The following is a 15,116-nucleotide window of genomic DNA, read 5'->3' on the forward strand; positions in this document are numbered from 1 at the left end:
GATAAAAGAAAACAGTCACGGTATCGACGAGGAAAAACTACGGGTTAAAAACGTGAAACACCAACAGTTTAAGATAAGCAGTATACCGACTGTATGGACATACAACTGGTTTAGGAAAAATTCCTTATTCAACTTTCGAATGTCAAACCCAAAAACGGATATACTAAAATATACATACATGTTTACTATGTGCGTCTATATACCCCACCAAATATATTGCATGCAATCAGAGACATATGTATATGTGTATATATGTCTCTGATGCAATCAAGGATGCTTGATGCAATACAAAATTACGACAAAGATACAAATAGTCCTTAAAGTGCTGATTTATACCTGAAACTATTATACTAGTTAGTATAATAGTCCCGGTTTATACAGAGTTAATTTAGTAAGCATGTGACTGTAATTGTGAATCAGAATTTGGATGTCCACTAGAAGATTCGATTTTTGTTTTTAGAATTCCCCTCTACACCATCATCTTCTTTTTCTTTTTTTAGACGTGTAAAAAGGAGGAGAAGATAACCCACTTCTTTTAACCGGCAGAATTTCCTTAAAACGAACTGAAAAGTCGACAGGATAACATAGCCTGGGCGATTAACATTATATTATAAGTTAAAGAAGGACAAACAACACTATCTTTGGAGCATAAGATAACAGATACAACACGTTTTACAAATTATTGTCAACTAAAATTCAGGTTAACAGAGGAACGAGAATTTGTATAGTAAATTTTACTACATAAATCCTTGAGCGGAATGATAAGATCCCTCACTGGACGAGTGAATTAAAAAGAAAGCAGATGCCCCCTTTTCAAGTTATATGGTTCGCTACTGACCCCCTACAGATTCAAAGAGGGTTAGTAAAATCCATAGGGGCTGAGTTCTTTTATTTACCTATATGCTTCCTGCCCAATTAATCTGTAATTGTGATCCTCGAGCTGTGTCCCAAGTCAAGAACACGACCGGTGAATGTTTTTTAGTTAAATCTTAACTTGTTTGGCGTGTAGTTTGATCGGAGAAAGCAAACTAGGTCGGCACTTTCACTGTTTCAGAAGCATTTGCAATTATTCATTAAATTTAGGAAAATATCAATTTCTGTTCAATATAAATGTATTTGAACATCTGATTTTTAATTCTTTGGTATGCAAGTTAATGTTGTGTTTATTTATATATATATATATATATATATATATATATATATATATATATATATATATATATATATATATATATATATATATATATATATATATATATATGTATTATTCTATTTTAGTAGTTTCTCCTTTACTAAATAAAATATTCCTATATCCCTGCATATTCAAAAATATTTAACTTCATGATTTAACAAATTCAAGTATTAATATGCTAGTTATATGCAAACATATATGTAAACGTGTACATGCCCATACATATGACTTGCTTATTAAGTCGTGTACTGCAATTAAAAGATAAATTCAAATTAATTTCTGGAATTGGTCCTGAAAATGAGTTTTTTTACCAAATGATTGAAGAGATTGTATTATAGGGAGTCAAATAAATACGGTCAGCCTAACATTTTTCATATCAGATTTTAACACTGATTACATTATGTGACATATGATCTTATGATATGTTTATTTGTATAGCCACATGAATATATGATCAATGTACTCACGTGCTTTGAGATTTTTTACCGAGTAGTGAGATCTATTATCGCGCTTTGTAACTTTTTAAAATATGAAAAGAACAGTTATACTTTATGTGTATTTTAGTTTCTTAATATGGGGCCTGGTTCAAAGTGAAGACTCGTGTAAAAAGACATCGTCATGTTCTTGTAAATTTTCAAATGGAGCAGCTATTAATCTTAACCAGCTTTCAAATACTGATCAAACGCCGAGGTAAGTTGTGTTTTGACTAACCTGCAAATAACAAACCGTATTATTTTTTTGATACACAGCCTTCTCAGATCATTACAAAATTTAACACAACGATAGTCATTTCAAAAGGTAAATAAAAAAATGTTTTGAACAGCATCTTGACTATATAAATCGACAACTGACACCTTCACCAGTTTTAGGTGGGGTTCGTGTCTTTATGTTTTTCTATGTTGTGTCGTGTGTACTGTTATTTTGACTGTTAGTCTTTTATTTTAGCCATGGTGTTGTTTTATTTTCAACTTATGCATTTGAATGTTTCGCATCTGTTTTGAAAATCACCACATTTTATTGTGTTTATCTCAGTATTAAAATCCATGAAACGAGTGAGTGGGGAAATTAATGTTATTCCAATTATTTGACCAATGCATGCATATATCAGAAACTTAGTCTTCTGTGCACGAATTTATCTTTTTTTTATACATTCAAATCATATAAAAGTCAAAAACATATTTCACTCGGTCAGTGTTGGTGTGACAATTTGGCAGGTACTCAATGTTCTTTTTTTAAAGCCGAAGTTTACAGATTGTCACATTTGTACAATCAACAATTAAAGAAGCATAGATATTCAGATAAGCACGTGTACATAACATGAACAATAAGATATAGTTTATTTTGATAACGGAGCGATGTTTACGTTTGTTGACTCTCTGCCATTTTGGTTTTACCCTTCGAACTTGCATATTGCGATCACCGAGTTTTTACGAAAAGGGTCGCGCTGAGGTATCTGCATACGGAAAACATTTCGGCGAATGGAGGGTAACCAAGTAATTGGGACAAATCCTACAAAATACAATTATTGTCTGGGAAGCCAATAATTAATAAAAAAATCTTCAGAAAAAAGTTTATGTATAAAAGTTTTATAATAAACAATAGCCCTTTAGTTCAGTGGTTGTGGTCTGTTTATGTGGTTCATTGCCCTTTAGGTCAGTGGTTGTCATCTGTTTATGTGGTTCATAAGTGTTTCTCTTTTCTCGTTTTTTTATCGAGATTAGACTGTTGGTTTTGTTTGGGCCCTTTATAGCTTGCTGTTCGGTGTGAGCCTAGGCTCCGTGTTGAAGACCGTACCTTGACCTATAATGGTTTACTTTTATAAATGTTGACTTGGATGGAGAGTTGTCTCATTGGCATTCATAACCACCTCTTCCTATATCTCTTTAGTTATAAAAAAACATATGCATCATTTATTTTTAGTTTGAAGTTCCATATGACTTTAAACTAGGGTATTAATAAAACTAAAAGTAAGTACATGTGCAACTCTGATAAAAAGCTAATCGAGTGTTGATAATAGTTCAGATATGACATTTGTTAAATCATGACATAGACATTTTATTCGGTACACTGACGTGACATGATTAAAATTTTACAATTCATCGTTAAAATAGATATACAAAGATTTAGTATGATTCCCAACGAGACAACTCTCCATCCAAGTCACAATTTGTAAAAGAAAAACCATGATAGGTTAAAAGCCTTACAACATGAACCTTTTATTTTGACTTTATATATATATATCAGCACATCAATGTAAAATCTGCAAATTTGCGGAAGCAAATTTTTATTCTTCCCGGGATTCCAACTCATGCTTATATCATTTATGTGCATTGTCGGAAATATTAAATTTATTTTTACATGAGCTTAAGATACAAGACGATTTGTGAGTTCGCCGAGATTTTTTCCCTATTTGTAGCGAGTGCGAACATTTAATATTTTCAAAAGCACAAATGAGTTTTTGTACATTTTATTTTTAAATATTTTTAATAGTTTGCTAATTGCAGGATATATTGAATATAAAACATATTATTCGACATAGAATCAGAAGATCAATACAGGAATAATAATATTAAAAAAGATACTAATATAAATATTTAAAATAATGAAAACTTCAGAACTTTTAACTTTGAAGCAGTCACACAATCATGCTTGAATTTTTCGTTGCAGCATAGTAATTTTAATTCTGACTTGGCCAATAATATCTATTTTTAGTTCTTATCAGGCCAGGATATTTAATTTTTTAAATCTTTCTGTTCCTCAACCCAGTTCTTCAGATTATTTTGGTCGTTCCTAGCAATTTTTCAAAGTCACATACACAAGATTTTTTTCTTCAGATTTGAAGACCAACCAGATCCCGATTCCAATGCGGATATGTATTCCTGGAATCCATGCCAACCTTTCAATGAAGGGGACTGCATGAACGTGGCTGTAAGTTTTTGAATGCAAATTTGGAACTTCTTCAAGGCATTATAATATAAACTAATGACAAACCAAATAACCCAATTTAGAGTTCTTTGTATAAGTAACTAAAAAAGAATAAAAGAAAACAACAAGGGATGATTAGTAGTCGATACTCGCGATACAATTTGACAACTATATATAGTATTCATTTTGATTTAATCTTTCTTCTTTCGTTTATGATATTGTGTTTTAACAATGTTTTGGAATTTTTGGTCCTCCATGCTCTTTAACTTTGTACTTGTTTTGGCTTTCGAACTTTTTTGATCTGAGCGTCACTGGTCAGTCTTGTGTGGACGAAACGCGCGTGTAGCGTATTAAATTATAAACCTGGTACCCTTTGATAGCTATTATGCGTGTGTTTCTCTATCCTATATGTTCTCAAATTTATTTGTATTGTAGTCCTGTCATGTAATGTTGTCATTTTAATGTTATATTTACTATTGCCATAAAAGCGGGAGGTTTGACTAGCCACAAAACCAGGTTCAACCCACTATTCTTTTCTTAAAATGTTCTGTACCTATTCAGGAAAATGGCCATTGTTATATCATAGTTCGTTTCTCTGTGTGTTACATTTTAGTTGTGTTGTGTTTCAATTGTGTCGTAGTTCTCTTATATATTTGATGTGTTTCACTCAGTTTTAGTTTGTAACCCGGATTTGTCACGATCGGTAAAGTTAAAGATCCAACGACTGGTTTATCTAGATATCTCATACCGTGAAAACATGTTGCTAGTAAATTGACACAACAACGCATCGTAGCATTCAGCCAATTCGTGATGGTGACCGTAACACTGATGCAGAGTAATTTCAGTCGTTCTTCTTCATAATTGTTGTATAAACGATTTTATATTTTTAGGTTTGTAATGTCCACAATAATATACCCAATGCGTCATATTTTACACTTGGCGATCAGGATTCAGCTGTGTTTAGCACTTCAGGAAAAGTAACTAAATTAACATATATTTACGCAGGAACGGGTGGTGCTCAAAGGTAAGCTATCAGTACTCCCAGAATGGTAAAGGTAATTACGAATAAGTCGTTTAGACATTTTATACGCACAGTGCAACAGCGGAACAATAAGCATTATTTAACATTTACCTGTTTTGATAATGCATATACAGTAATATAGTGTTGCAATTTAAACAACTACTTTGAGAAAGGACAAAATCATGTTGATCATCATTGTTTAGATGTTGAGGCTGCCGCTGTACAGGGTTTTAAAATTTTCCAACAATTTCAGCTTTCGGTTGATTAATATTTTGTTGTCATATAAAATGACAACCATCATTTCTGTGCGTTTTCCCCCTCCTGTGACCGAACACAGTCTAAGAGTAACCAATATGACAAAATAAAGTGTGTGATAAACGTCAAAGAAGCTTCTATCAACAACAAAAGGCCCGAAGACACATCTCTAGATTTATCGTAAGATGTTTATGTTCAAGTGTCCATACAATATTTCAGTTTCATGTTTATTCGTTATTAAGGCCCAACTTCTACAGATTGAACAAAACATTTATTATTTCTTATTCCATATATAAATGCCAAGATTTTAGACTAATGAATCAAATTTAGTAGAACTATAAAAACTACGGAAGCCGATAAGGGCCATTCAAAAAAAATAAATTATGTCGTAATTACGACATAGCATGTCGTAATTTCGACATAACATGTCGTTATTACGAAATCGCTATGTCGTAATTTCGACATAACATGTCGTTATAACGACATAACTATGTCGTAATTTCGACATAACATGTCGTAATAACGACATACACTATGTCGTTTTAACGACATAGCTATGTCGTAATAACGACATCGCTATATATTTAAAAGAATATGTATTATGATTGCCAAGAGACTAAATGACACAGAAATTAACAACTATAGGTCATCATAATGCCCCCAATAATTAGAAAAGCCCCCGCATAGTCAGCTATAAAAGAGGGACGGTCGAAAGATACCAGAGGGAGAGTCCCCGAAATGCTGTGTGGCAGACAGTGTTATTAATTAATTATTAGCTCCCTTGGTAAAACTCCAAATTTCATATTTAATGTATTTCATTTTTAAATAATTACATGAAGCGTAATAAGTATAATATATTTGTTAATTGCATAGCTTTTGCTATTTGAATTCATTGGTTAAAGATATTTATTTATATTGTAAAGTTTAATTTTTGCATCGTCGCAAAATCTCTGGTACTTTCTTTGATTACCTTCTGTAAGAAAGTTATATATTTTATAGATCCCATTGAAGTTAAACAAAGATTAAATGGTGGAAGGGCTATATAGCCTGTCAAGGTCAATATAAATTTCTATTTGTTTCAGTCCTACCAAGGCAAGCCAAGCTGTCCAGCTCCCTGTAAGTAAGCGCAAACTACATGGCTTCTTGTAATAAGGGTGAACTGAAGTATTGATTGCTCTATATCTACTTTCAAACGGTGGGCACGATGTTCCTACAACCCCTAGGATTTAAAACAGAATCTTCAAAATTTCATCCGCAAAACAAAATAAAAATGTTAGAAAACACGAACCAATATTAAAACAAAATCAATATATGTTTTAAATTATGTTTTTACAGCTCTTCATCATTTAGTAAGTAATACCTACAATGTAGTTTATTTGAGGATTAAAATAACAAAGCTATGTGAAAAAAACGGATGTCCAACGTTACATTTATGAAAATTTATCCTATTGAAATTTATCCTATTTCTAATAATCTGATCTTTTTGATTCTTGGCAGGAACAGCGACATGTGTCGGTTCTTTGTGGCGTTAAAGTCGTTATTTGCCAAATTTCATTTGACTCGGTGTCTGCATATTAAGCTGGAATAAGAAAAATGTCCAACGACGTATTTCGTTAACTCAACGACTGAAAGTGAATTTTATAAGTAGATATAGCAGAAAATGAATAAAAAGAGTAAGACACTAATAATATCTAACAAAAGTACAAATATTTGCCTCATTGTTCGTGAGTTCAAATATGCTGATTCAATAAAATCTTCTCTTCACAGTCGTTTTTCTAACGGTAGCCATTTTGTCCAAGTTGATATTTCATTTTCAAAGCAGTTAACGCGTATTTTTTGTAATTGATCTAAACAAAAGTTAGATACACGAAGAGTAAAAAATGCCAAGATTCTTTTCTTATTAACTACATGTTTGGGTCTTCAAGGAATAAAATGATTCCACGCATTACAAAACGGTTGCCAATTTGTCCAAACGTCTGAAAACGTCTAAAATCCGAAAGACGCTAATTTACGACGCTACATGTGCTAAAGTTTCAATTAAAGGTTCATGATAATTAACAACAAATCGTGTTATGAAATTTGGAAAAAGAGGTTGATGATTGCTGCCGAAAAAAAGAATAGTGCATGTTGCTATAGACTCCGCCCGGGGACATAGGTTCGACACAGGTTAAATTTTGCAATTTTTATTAATCGTTTATAGCTTTTAACGATTTATTTAATAGAATGGGGAAATGGGGGAAAAATCACATGATCTTCGTCCAACTTTTGCAAAGACAAATTGGAGACACCAAGACAGTCCTCTAAATGTAAAATGCGAATTGAAATTTATGTTGCGGAAGTACTCTGAAACAGACAATTTAAAGTCGTCACTTCAGTAAGGTGCAATCACCAATAATAAAAGACTTAATACCAGTTCACGGAATGTTTTAATTCGCGATTTGTCCTGCTATTCATGTTATAACTGTCGTGATGAAAGTAATTCCTGTACTATCGAAGCCGGAACTTTTCGTCAATATAAACTTGTGCATGAAATGGAGGTAAGTGAAAGACGAACCCCAAACAGCGACGAAAACTGTTTCATCGAATTAATAAAAACCCGGGATTATATTAGCCGTTTTCGCGGACGATCCAGGAGTAGATTACTATATTTTAAAATGTATATCAGAAGTTGAACACTATAGATGACTTGGGAAATAATTCTCAAGCCAAGGTTCAAGTAATTGAAGGGGTGTATTTCGACAACTTGTGTGCCAGGGAAAATACAATTCTATTCAAATTTAACCAAGGGTAAAAATGTCCGATTTACTTGCAGTGTCAGATATATTTGAATTGGAGTTGAATTAAGATATAGAAATTTTACAATGACAGATGATATGCACCTTGAAAGTTAAACATCCTATGATAAAAGTTTTGTATATCTAAAAAAATTTTTTTTTTTATTAAAAACCGTATACATGTACTTCTTCCAATCTTTCCTTCCTACATTACTTGCGACAGTTCTGCATTTTTTGTTGAAATAACTTAAAGGATAAACATTATTAAATCGAATCATTTCCACAACTTGAGGTAACTTATGATAAAATGACATCACAAAACGAACAGAACCAGAATCAACCAACATATAAAAAGCCGAATAAAACTTGCAAAAATTAATCGAAGTCAAAAACCCTCTTCGACGCCGCATTTTTTAAAAGTGTAACGTGGTGTTACAAGTAGGAACATCGTGCCCAACGTTTGAAAGTAGAAATAGAGCAATCAATTCTTCAAAAAGCCATGTAGTTTGCGCTTATTGATTGGGATGTGGAAAGCTTAGTTGGCCTCGGTAGGACTGAATATCAGTCCACGTATAGTTCCACTTATTATTCTTCCAAAAATTTAAGTTTTTAATGTCTTTGACTGGCTATGTAGCCTTTTTTTTTTTTTTTTTTAGCCTTTCACGATACGTCGGTAGTTGAATGAACTTTAATGGGTTCTATAAAATATATAAGTTTCTCACAGAAGGAAACCAAAGAAGGTAACCAAAGATTTTGCGACGATGCAAATATTAAATTTTACAATATAAATAAATATCTTTAACCAATGGATTCAAATATTAAAAGCTATGCAATTAACAAATATATACTTATTAAGCTTCATGTAAATTATTTAACAATGAAATACATTAAATATGAAATTTGGAGTTTTACCAAGGGAGCTAATAATTTATAAATAACACTGTATGCCACACAGCATTTCGGGGACTCTCCCTCTGGTATATTTCGTCCCTCTTTTATAGCTGACTATGCGGGGGCTTTTTCTAATTATTGAGGGCATTATGATGACCTATAATTGTTAATTTCTGTGTCATTTAGTCTCTTGGCAATCATAATACATATTCTTTTATATATATGGCGATGTCGTTATTACGACATAGTGATGTCGTTATTACGACATGGTATGTCGTAATTACGACATAGCGATGTCGTTATAACGACATGTTATGTCGTTATAACGACATGTTATGTCGAAATAACGACATGTTATGTCGAAATTACGACATGCTATGTCGTAATTACGACATAAATTTTTTTTTTGAATGGCCCTTATCGGCTTCCGTAAAAAACAATCAAGAATGTTTAAAAAAGTAATTGTACCTTGTAAGGACGATTTGACGCTTGAAAATACGAATATAGTCCCTACTGTGGACAGTGTGTTACTTGTCAATTTTTTTTTATACCCCTTCCAAATTTATTTATGTTTTATGCCTCAAGTAGCAAGAAGGGGGATAAAATTACACTGTAAAAAAATTTGATTCATGAATTATAATGTAAAGTAGTGATTTGGTCCAGTTGAAAAAGGTCAAAAATTAGCATTTCGGAAGCTGTCAAAAGATTTAAAGCCCCCCTTCACATAAAATTGTCCATATTTTGAGTTAGAGCTGATGAAGTTTTCTATAATTTTGATATAATTTGTCCCAAAAGTGGTACAACACACTGTAAAAATATTATGGAGAAAGCGCAGGTGGGATTTTTTTTTATTTCCATTTATTGTCTAAAGGAAATGCACTACGAAATAACTGTGTACTCGGACCTACTGTTCATGTTGCTTTATTTTGTTTAGATCTGCCGAAATCACATTGACATGTGATAAAGATAAAGAAGGTAATCTTGATGTTAAGGGAGAGATTCCACTAGGAAGCGGTGAATATGTGAGTTTAATATACCATATCTTAAAATCTATGCTATGCTTGGTAATTAAAATGCATTACTAATAAATAAAAGTGGCTGTGGGGGTTGTGTCCGTCCACTTGATCGTCAAACAAATTATTTTATACCATAATTGCAAAACAGTATGAATACAGGGGACAGTCATCAATTTGTGGTCGAATGACTGTCAACACCGCGACATAAGAGATAACTAATAAGGACTGATTAAAATTTTAACCATTGGAAATCCGAACAAAACCATTGATGAACTCAATGCAAATCAATGGAATAAGTTGAGATGAACTCTATACAGCAAACGGAGTTCTTATATTATTCGTTGAGTACCCTAAAACTAATACTATTCGTGAATTAAATATAAACAAGAATAATTCAAATAAGCACAAACAATTTTGTTCTATACTAGTTTTGGGACTTTATATTCACTCTGATCGAGCTGAGGATCGAGCCTGTCTCGTTTTACATATATTATATTGAATTAAGTGCTTTAAACTAACCTAAAATACAGTTTTTATAATAATTTGAAAATACTATTTCAATATTTGAAATTTTGTTTGTAGTTTTTTGAGTTGCAGACTAAATATGCATGTGTTGACTTAGGTGGCATATCAATAGGAACAATTATTCTCATATCGTAAGTAGACATGATTCGGTACTTACTTAAAGTTTCTCATTTCGTGTACTTCTGCGTTGTCATAAACAGAAAAATAATTGAAGACACATCAAACCATTTACGTATTTGTATTTGTATAAGAATTCGGAAAGTTTCATTGATCGATTTCTAAGCGAAAACGAAAGTAGGACATATTCAGAATAATATCACTAAAACAACGTTGTACATACTGTTTACAAGCTTTTTTTTTAATATAAATTATGCGGAGGCTGTTCAAATGGCTGTCACATATAGAACATTTACCAAAAACTGATATGAATGAAAGAAGAAGATATGTACGTAGCAATGCCAAGGTCCTCTAAAGTTCAAGTAACGATATCGAACAATCGATCATTGTCAAAATAATATGAACAGCCATACAAAGCCCCGAACCGAAAAAGTTGTGAATAAAAAAAACACTTTCAATCAGCACCAATTTCCCTAAAAACTAAATACATAACGATACAACATTAGGTAACCACTGACAGACAATGTTTTTCAGCACCAGCAAACACATGGTTTCCTTTCAACTCTTTATTGTTATATACAAGTCCATATTGAAAGTCCAAGCTGAAATTGAAATTAATTGAAAATCTAAAGTTCCCTCTAACTCAGGCAAAGCTGACCTAATATGGATTTCGCTCTTCTTTTTGTCGTTTAGTTCCTCAAGTATTATAGTAGTTTATAAATATATTGCTTTCAATATTTTGGGGTTAACACAGAAAAGTGCTGGCCTTCGGATATGCAGAAATTATAAAATCATTTCCATTTTCACCCTCTTTATACATACACTTTGCAATATAAAGCATATGAATTTGGAATTTTAATTGATTACTTATTTTTCTTTTGCATTTTACATACTGATAATATCAGTTTGTTTTCAGACTTTTATGCTTCATGGTTGTATACCTGGTATTAGGAATGTCTATTCAAACCTTTGTAAGGAAAGCATCGGGAAAACAAAGAATACCAAATTATTCTCTTTGGTCGACAGTGCCAGGATTAGTGAAGGCAAGTATTTTAAAGACATCCGGTCAAACATCTCGCGCATTGTCTTCTAAAATCTTTAATAATTCCCCTATTTATAGGAATAAACACAGATTAAGGGGTTTGACGCCCTTGCAACTACAAAAAATCTAACTATATAAAAGACATTTAAAAGATATCAAACTTTAGGCATTTTACTATTCATTTTATATTATCTTTAAGGAAATTTTATTTTTCATTTAATAAACAGATCTTAACCTCCAGTGCCAAACATCATTTACGAGTATTCAGTACAAGATTAAATTAACATTAGATTTAAGTTAAATGTTCAGGTATAATCTACGAAGTGGGTCGAGAAGTACAATACGTGGTTAAATTGACTTCCACTGGAAATTAAATGATACGTTCGAAAGTGGCAATATGTATTTCCTTGCAACAGAGCATAGTTTTGGCTTTCGTGATTTGGGACAGGCACTTTTGTGTGGGATGGGGTTACATTTGTAAAGTCTGTATTTCCTTATGAAATCCTGCGTTTCTGTTGTTTTGTTAAAGGGTTAGTGAATATATTTTGATATGAACTTTGTTTGTATCACTTGTGCATCATGTACGGATTATAACAGGAGTTAATTTCAGTTTATTTCCAAGTAGTTCAACTGTAGACAGTATCCTACATCATTTTAGTTTTACTAAGCACGTCATTTTGTAAAACGGATTTTTTTTATATACCCAACATAGATGTATGATAGAATAATCAATTTGACGGAATATAAAGTTCACAATTATGTAACTTTCAGTTTTCTACAAGGAAAAGTTTGAATCTATTCACATTTTTTTTCTTTCTTTCAAATCAACATTTCCCTTAGAACAACAATGCAGTTTAAATTTTGCAATAGAGTATACGAGGAGTATACATTTGTACTTTTATGTTTCCTACTGATTTTTTTTATCTTTTCAAATTTCAATTTAAATCCTGGCTCATTTAAAAGATTTTCTTATTAGAAACAAATGTCATTAGAAATGAGACGAGGGACAAAAAAGTTTAGAAAGTGTCAGATCATTTTGAAATGTTGATCGTTTATTGTCAATTTAAATTAGTTATGCAAAGATTTTTTTGAATTGTTTACAATGGTTTATACATGTTCTTTTGAAAACTTCTATGCACAACAGGGTCCAAATAGCTTTATTTGGTTTATGAAGTTGTGACGGTAATTTCAGAGCCTATCTAGATTGGAATCGAGAGCAATAAATTATATTCCTATGAGTACTAACTGTGCATCACCATAATGGCCGACTTATTTTCGTACTCGTACGAACAATTCAAAGAAAATGAAAGAAAGCATTCTCATAGTATATGGGTTTTCTAAACAGAGGCCCGCTTCTTGCAAAAAAACTGATCGAACAGAGTGGTAGAGAGGAACAATTGAAATCAACACACGAGCGACAAATGTCGTTGTTAACACAAAACTAATACTTTCATCGATCATTTTACCGATTATATAATATTTCCAATTATAACATTTTGCCGGTGTGTGGATTCACATGGTTGGTGATTCATATCAAGCAGGAGACGCTTAATTAATTACCTTGTCAATACACCTGACCTCGCTCCTTTTTGGAGTTCATGTGTGATTTCCTTAGTTTTAGTCTTGTTATGTATCTTCTTAATAATCGATTGTTGGATATCGAAGTTGATAAATGCTGTTGTTTCAATTCATTTTTTCAGAGACTTTCCGTTTTGAATTTTTCTCGGAGTTCGGTATTTTTGTGATTTTACTTTTTACAAGTATGTCAGTGATATTGTTTCACTTGTGCATGCCGTACGGACAATTGTCATCTGTTTTTGTTAGTTTTCAAGTTTACAATCGGTAAAATTGTAGACCGTTGCATCAATTAGTTTTTTATAGGTCCTTCTGTTGTACACCAGTCAGAGAAAGGTAATTATTTTGACCTATGAAAGAAAACGTTAGTTTGTCCAACCTATTTATTGTTTTTCCTATGACCACATCATCCTTTACGTTTTATATTTCAGGATGGTACAGTGTTTGTTGTCACACGCGGGAAAAGAACGTCATACTCGAATATTTAAATCTGAATGATCAGCTTTTAAAGCATTGAACTTTAATTGCCTATACTAAGTTACAAAGAGTTTTAATATATACAATAACTCAACAGTATAAAGTAAGGTCCGTTGTCCATTTTATGCTCTACCTTCTAAAAAGGTTGTTGAGATTAAATGAATGTTTGTAATCATGGCTTTGTCAGCAATGTCTGGAACATTATAACTTCGATGTTAATAACACTTTTTTAAAACTTTTTGTTCATGCGAAGCTCAGTTCTGTATCTACCTAGTGACTTTTTTTATACCGTTGTTTTTACTTGTTGATAAAATAGTAATAGTGATTAATTCATTAATTTTGTTGATAAACTCTCTATATATTATATAACAATTAATATTCAATATTCAATAAAAAAATGTTATGTCATAAGATTTACTGAAAAAATGTGCGTTGTTGTTCTATTTTACTAAATATGCTACAAGATTGATTGATTGTTGTTGTTTTAACGCCACTTTTAACACTGTGTATCATCGCCACCGGAAATTGGGCACCAACGAAGCGGAGAAAAAGGAAAAAAATAAACAAGTTAAGAATTACTTTAATCAAAACCATTTCTACCATATAGACATTTTGTATCCCGAATAACTCCTTTGTTTAAACTATATTTATTTCTATTCCGTTATATTTGGAATTTCCCTATTCTATTTCTATCTTTAGACTTGTGGTACAAGTTTGGCTAGTATGTAAATCAGAAGTGGTCTGATGTTACTGTTGTTTTCTGCACGAATATTTCGAGGGCGGTAGTATGGGTGGGGTTTTATAGGCATATATAAGTCCTGATTTCGATGTGCTCGAGTAACTTTGATAGACGAAGTTAACGTTAAGCTCTGCATTATATGTCCGAGGAAGGCTCCGACCATGATGAACGCCGTGCTACTACTCAACATGCTGAAAATAGTAACGAAACAGAGTTAAGTACGGACGGGGCTATTTCGCTTTTCACTTCAGCTTTAAACAATGCTTTAGAGAAGCAAAAACATTCCTTGATTAATCATTTCGAAGCTCGTTTAGGAAAAAGTGTTAAAGCAACCGGTGTCGATCAACCAGAATTTGTATTCCATAGTGAGGGAATTAAAGTGCAACATTCGTTTAATACCGAGCGTCTGGAGAGGCTTGCTGCCGTTGAAAGTTGTATAAAGCTTGGAAACGCTTCCGAAGTTAGTGAAATCATTTCCCAGGAAAAGGAAATCATCCGTAAGCGTAACAAAATTCTAAAGATAGCCGACAAGCATGGATGGGACACGGTTAAAGAATACTTGGATAG

At 32.3% G+C, this 15,116-nt stretch overlaps 1 protein-coding gene across 1 annotated transcript; it reads left to right on the forward strand.

Annotated features, from left to right (window-relative positions):
* Window positions 1–1,626: 1,626 nt before the first annotated feature.
* Window positions 1,627–14,279, forward strand: LOC143064992 (uncharacterized). The gene is made up of 7 exons (XM_076238248.1): window positions 1,627–1,882; window positions 4,027–4,120; window positions 5,008–5,141; window positions 9,993–10,080; window positions 10,657–10,730; window positions 11,633–11,759; window positions 13,765–14,279. Exons 1-7 carry the CDS (start codon window positions 1,722–1,724, stop codon window positions 13,819–13,821), a joined length of 735 nt encoding a protein of 244 aa, XP_076094363.1. The 5' UTR covers window positions 1,627–1,721; the 3' UTR covers window positions 13,822–14,279.
* The last annotated feature ends 837 nt before the right edge of the window (window positions 14,280–15,116 follow it).

This window comes from Mytilus galloprovincialis, chromosome 2, assembly GCF_965363235.1.
Source record: "Mytilus galloprovincialis chromosome 2, xbMytGall1.hap1.1, whole genome shotgun sequence".
Lineage (NCBI taxonomy): Eukaryota > Metazoa > Mollusca > Bivalvia > Mytilida > Mytilidae > Mytilus > Mytilus galloprovincialis.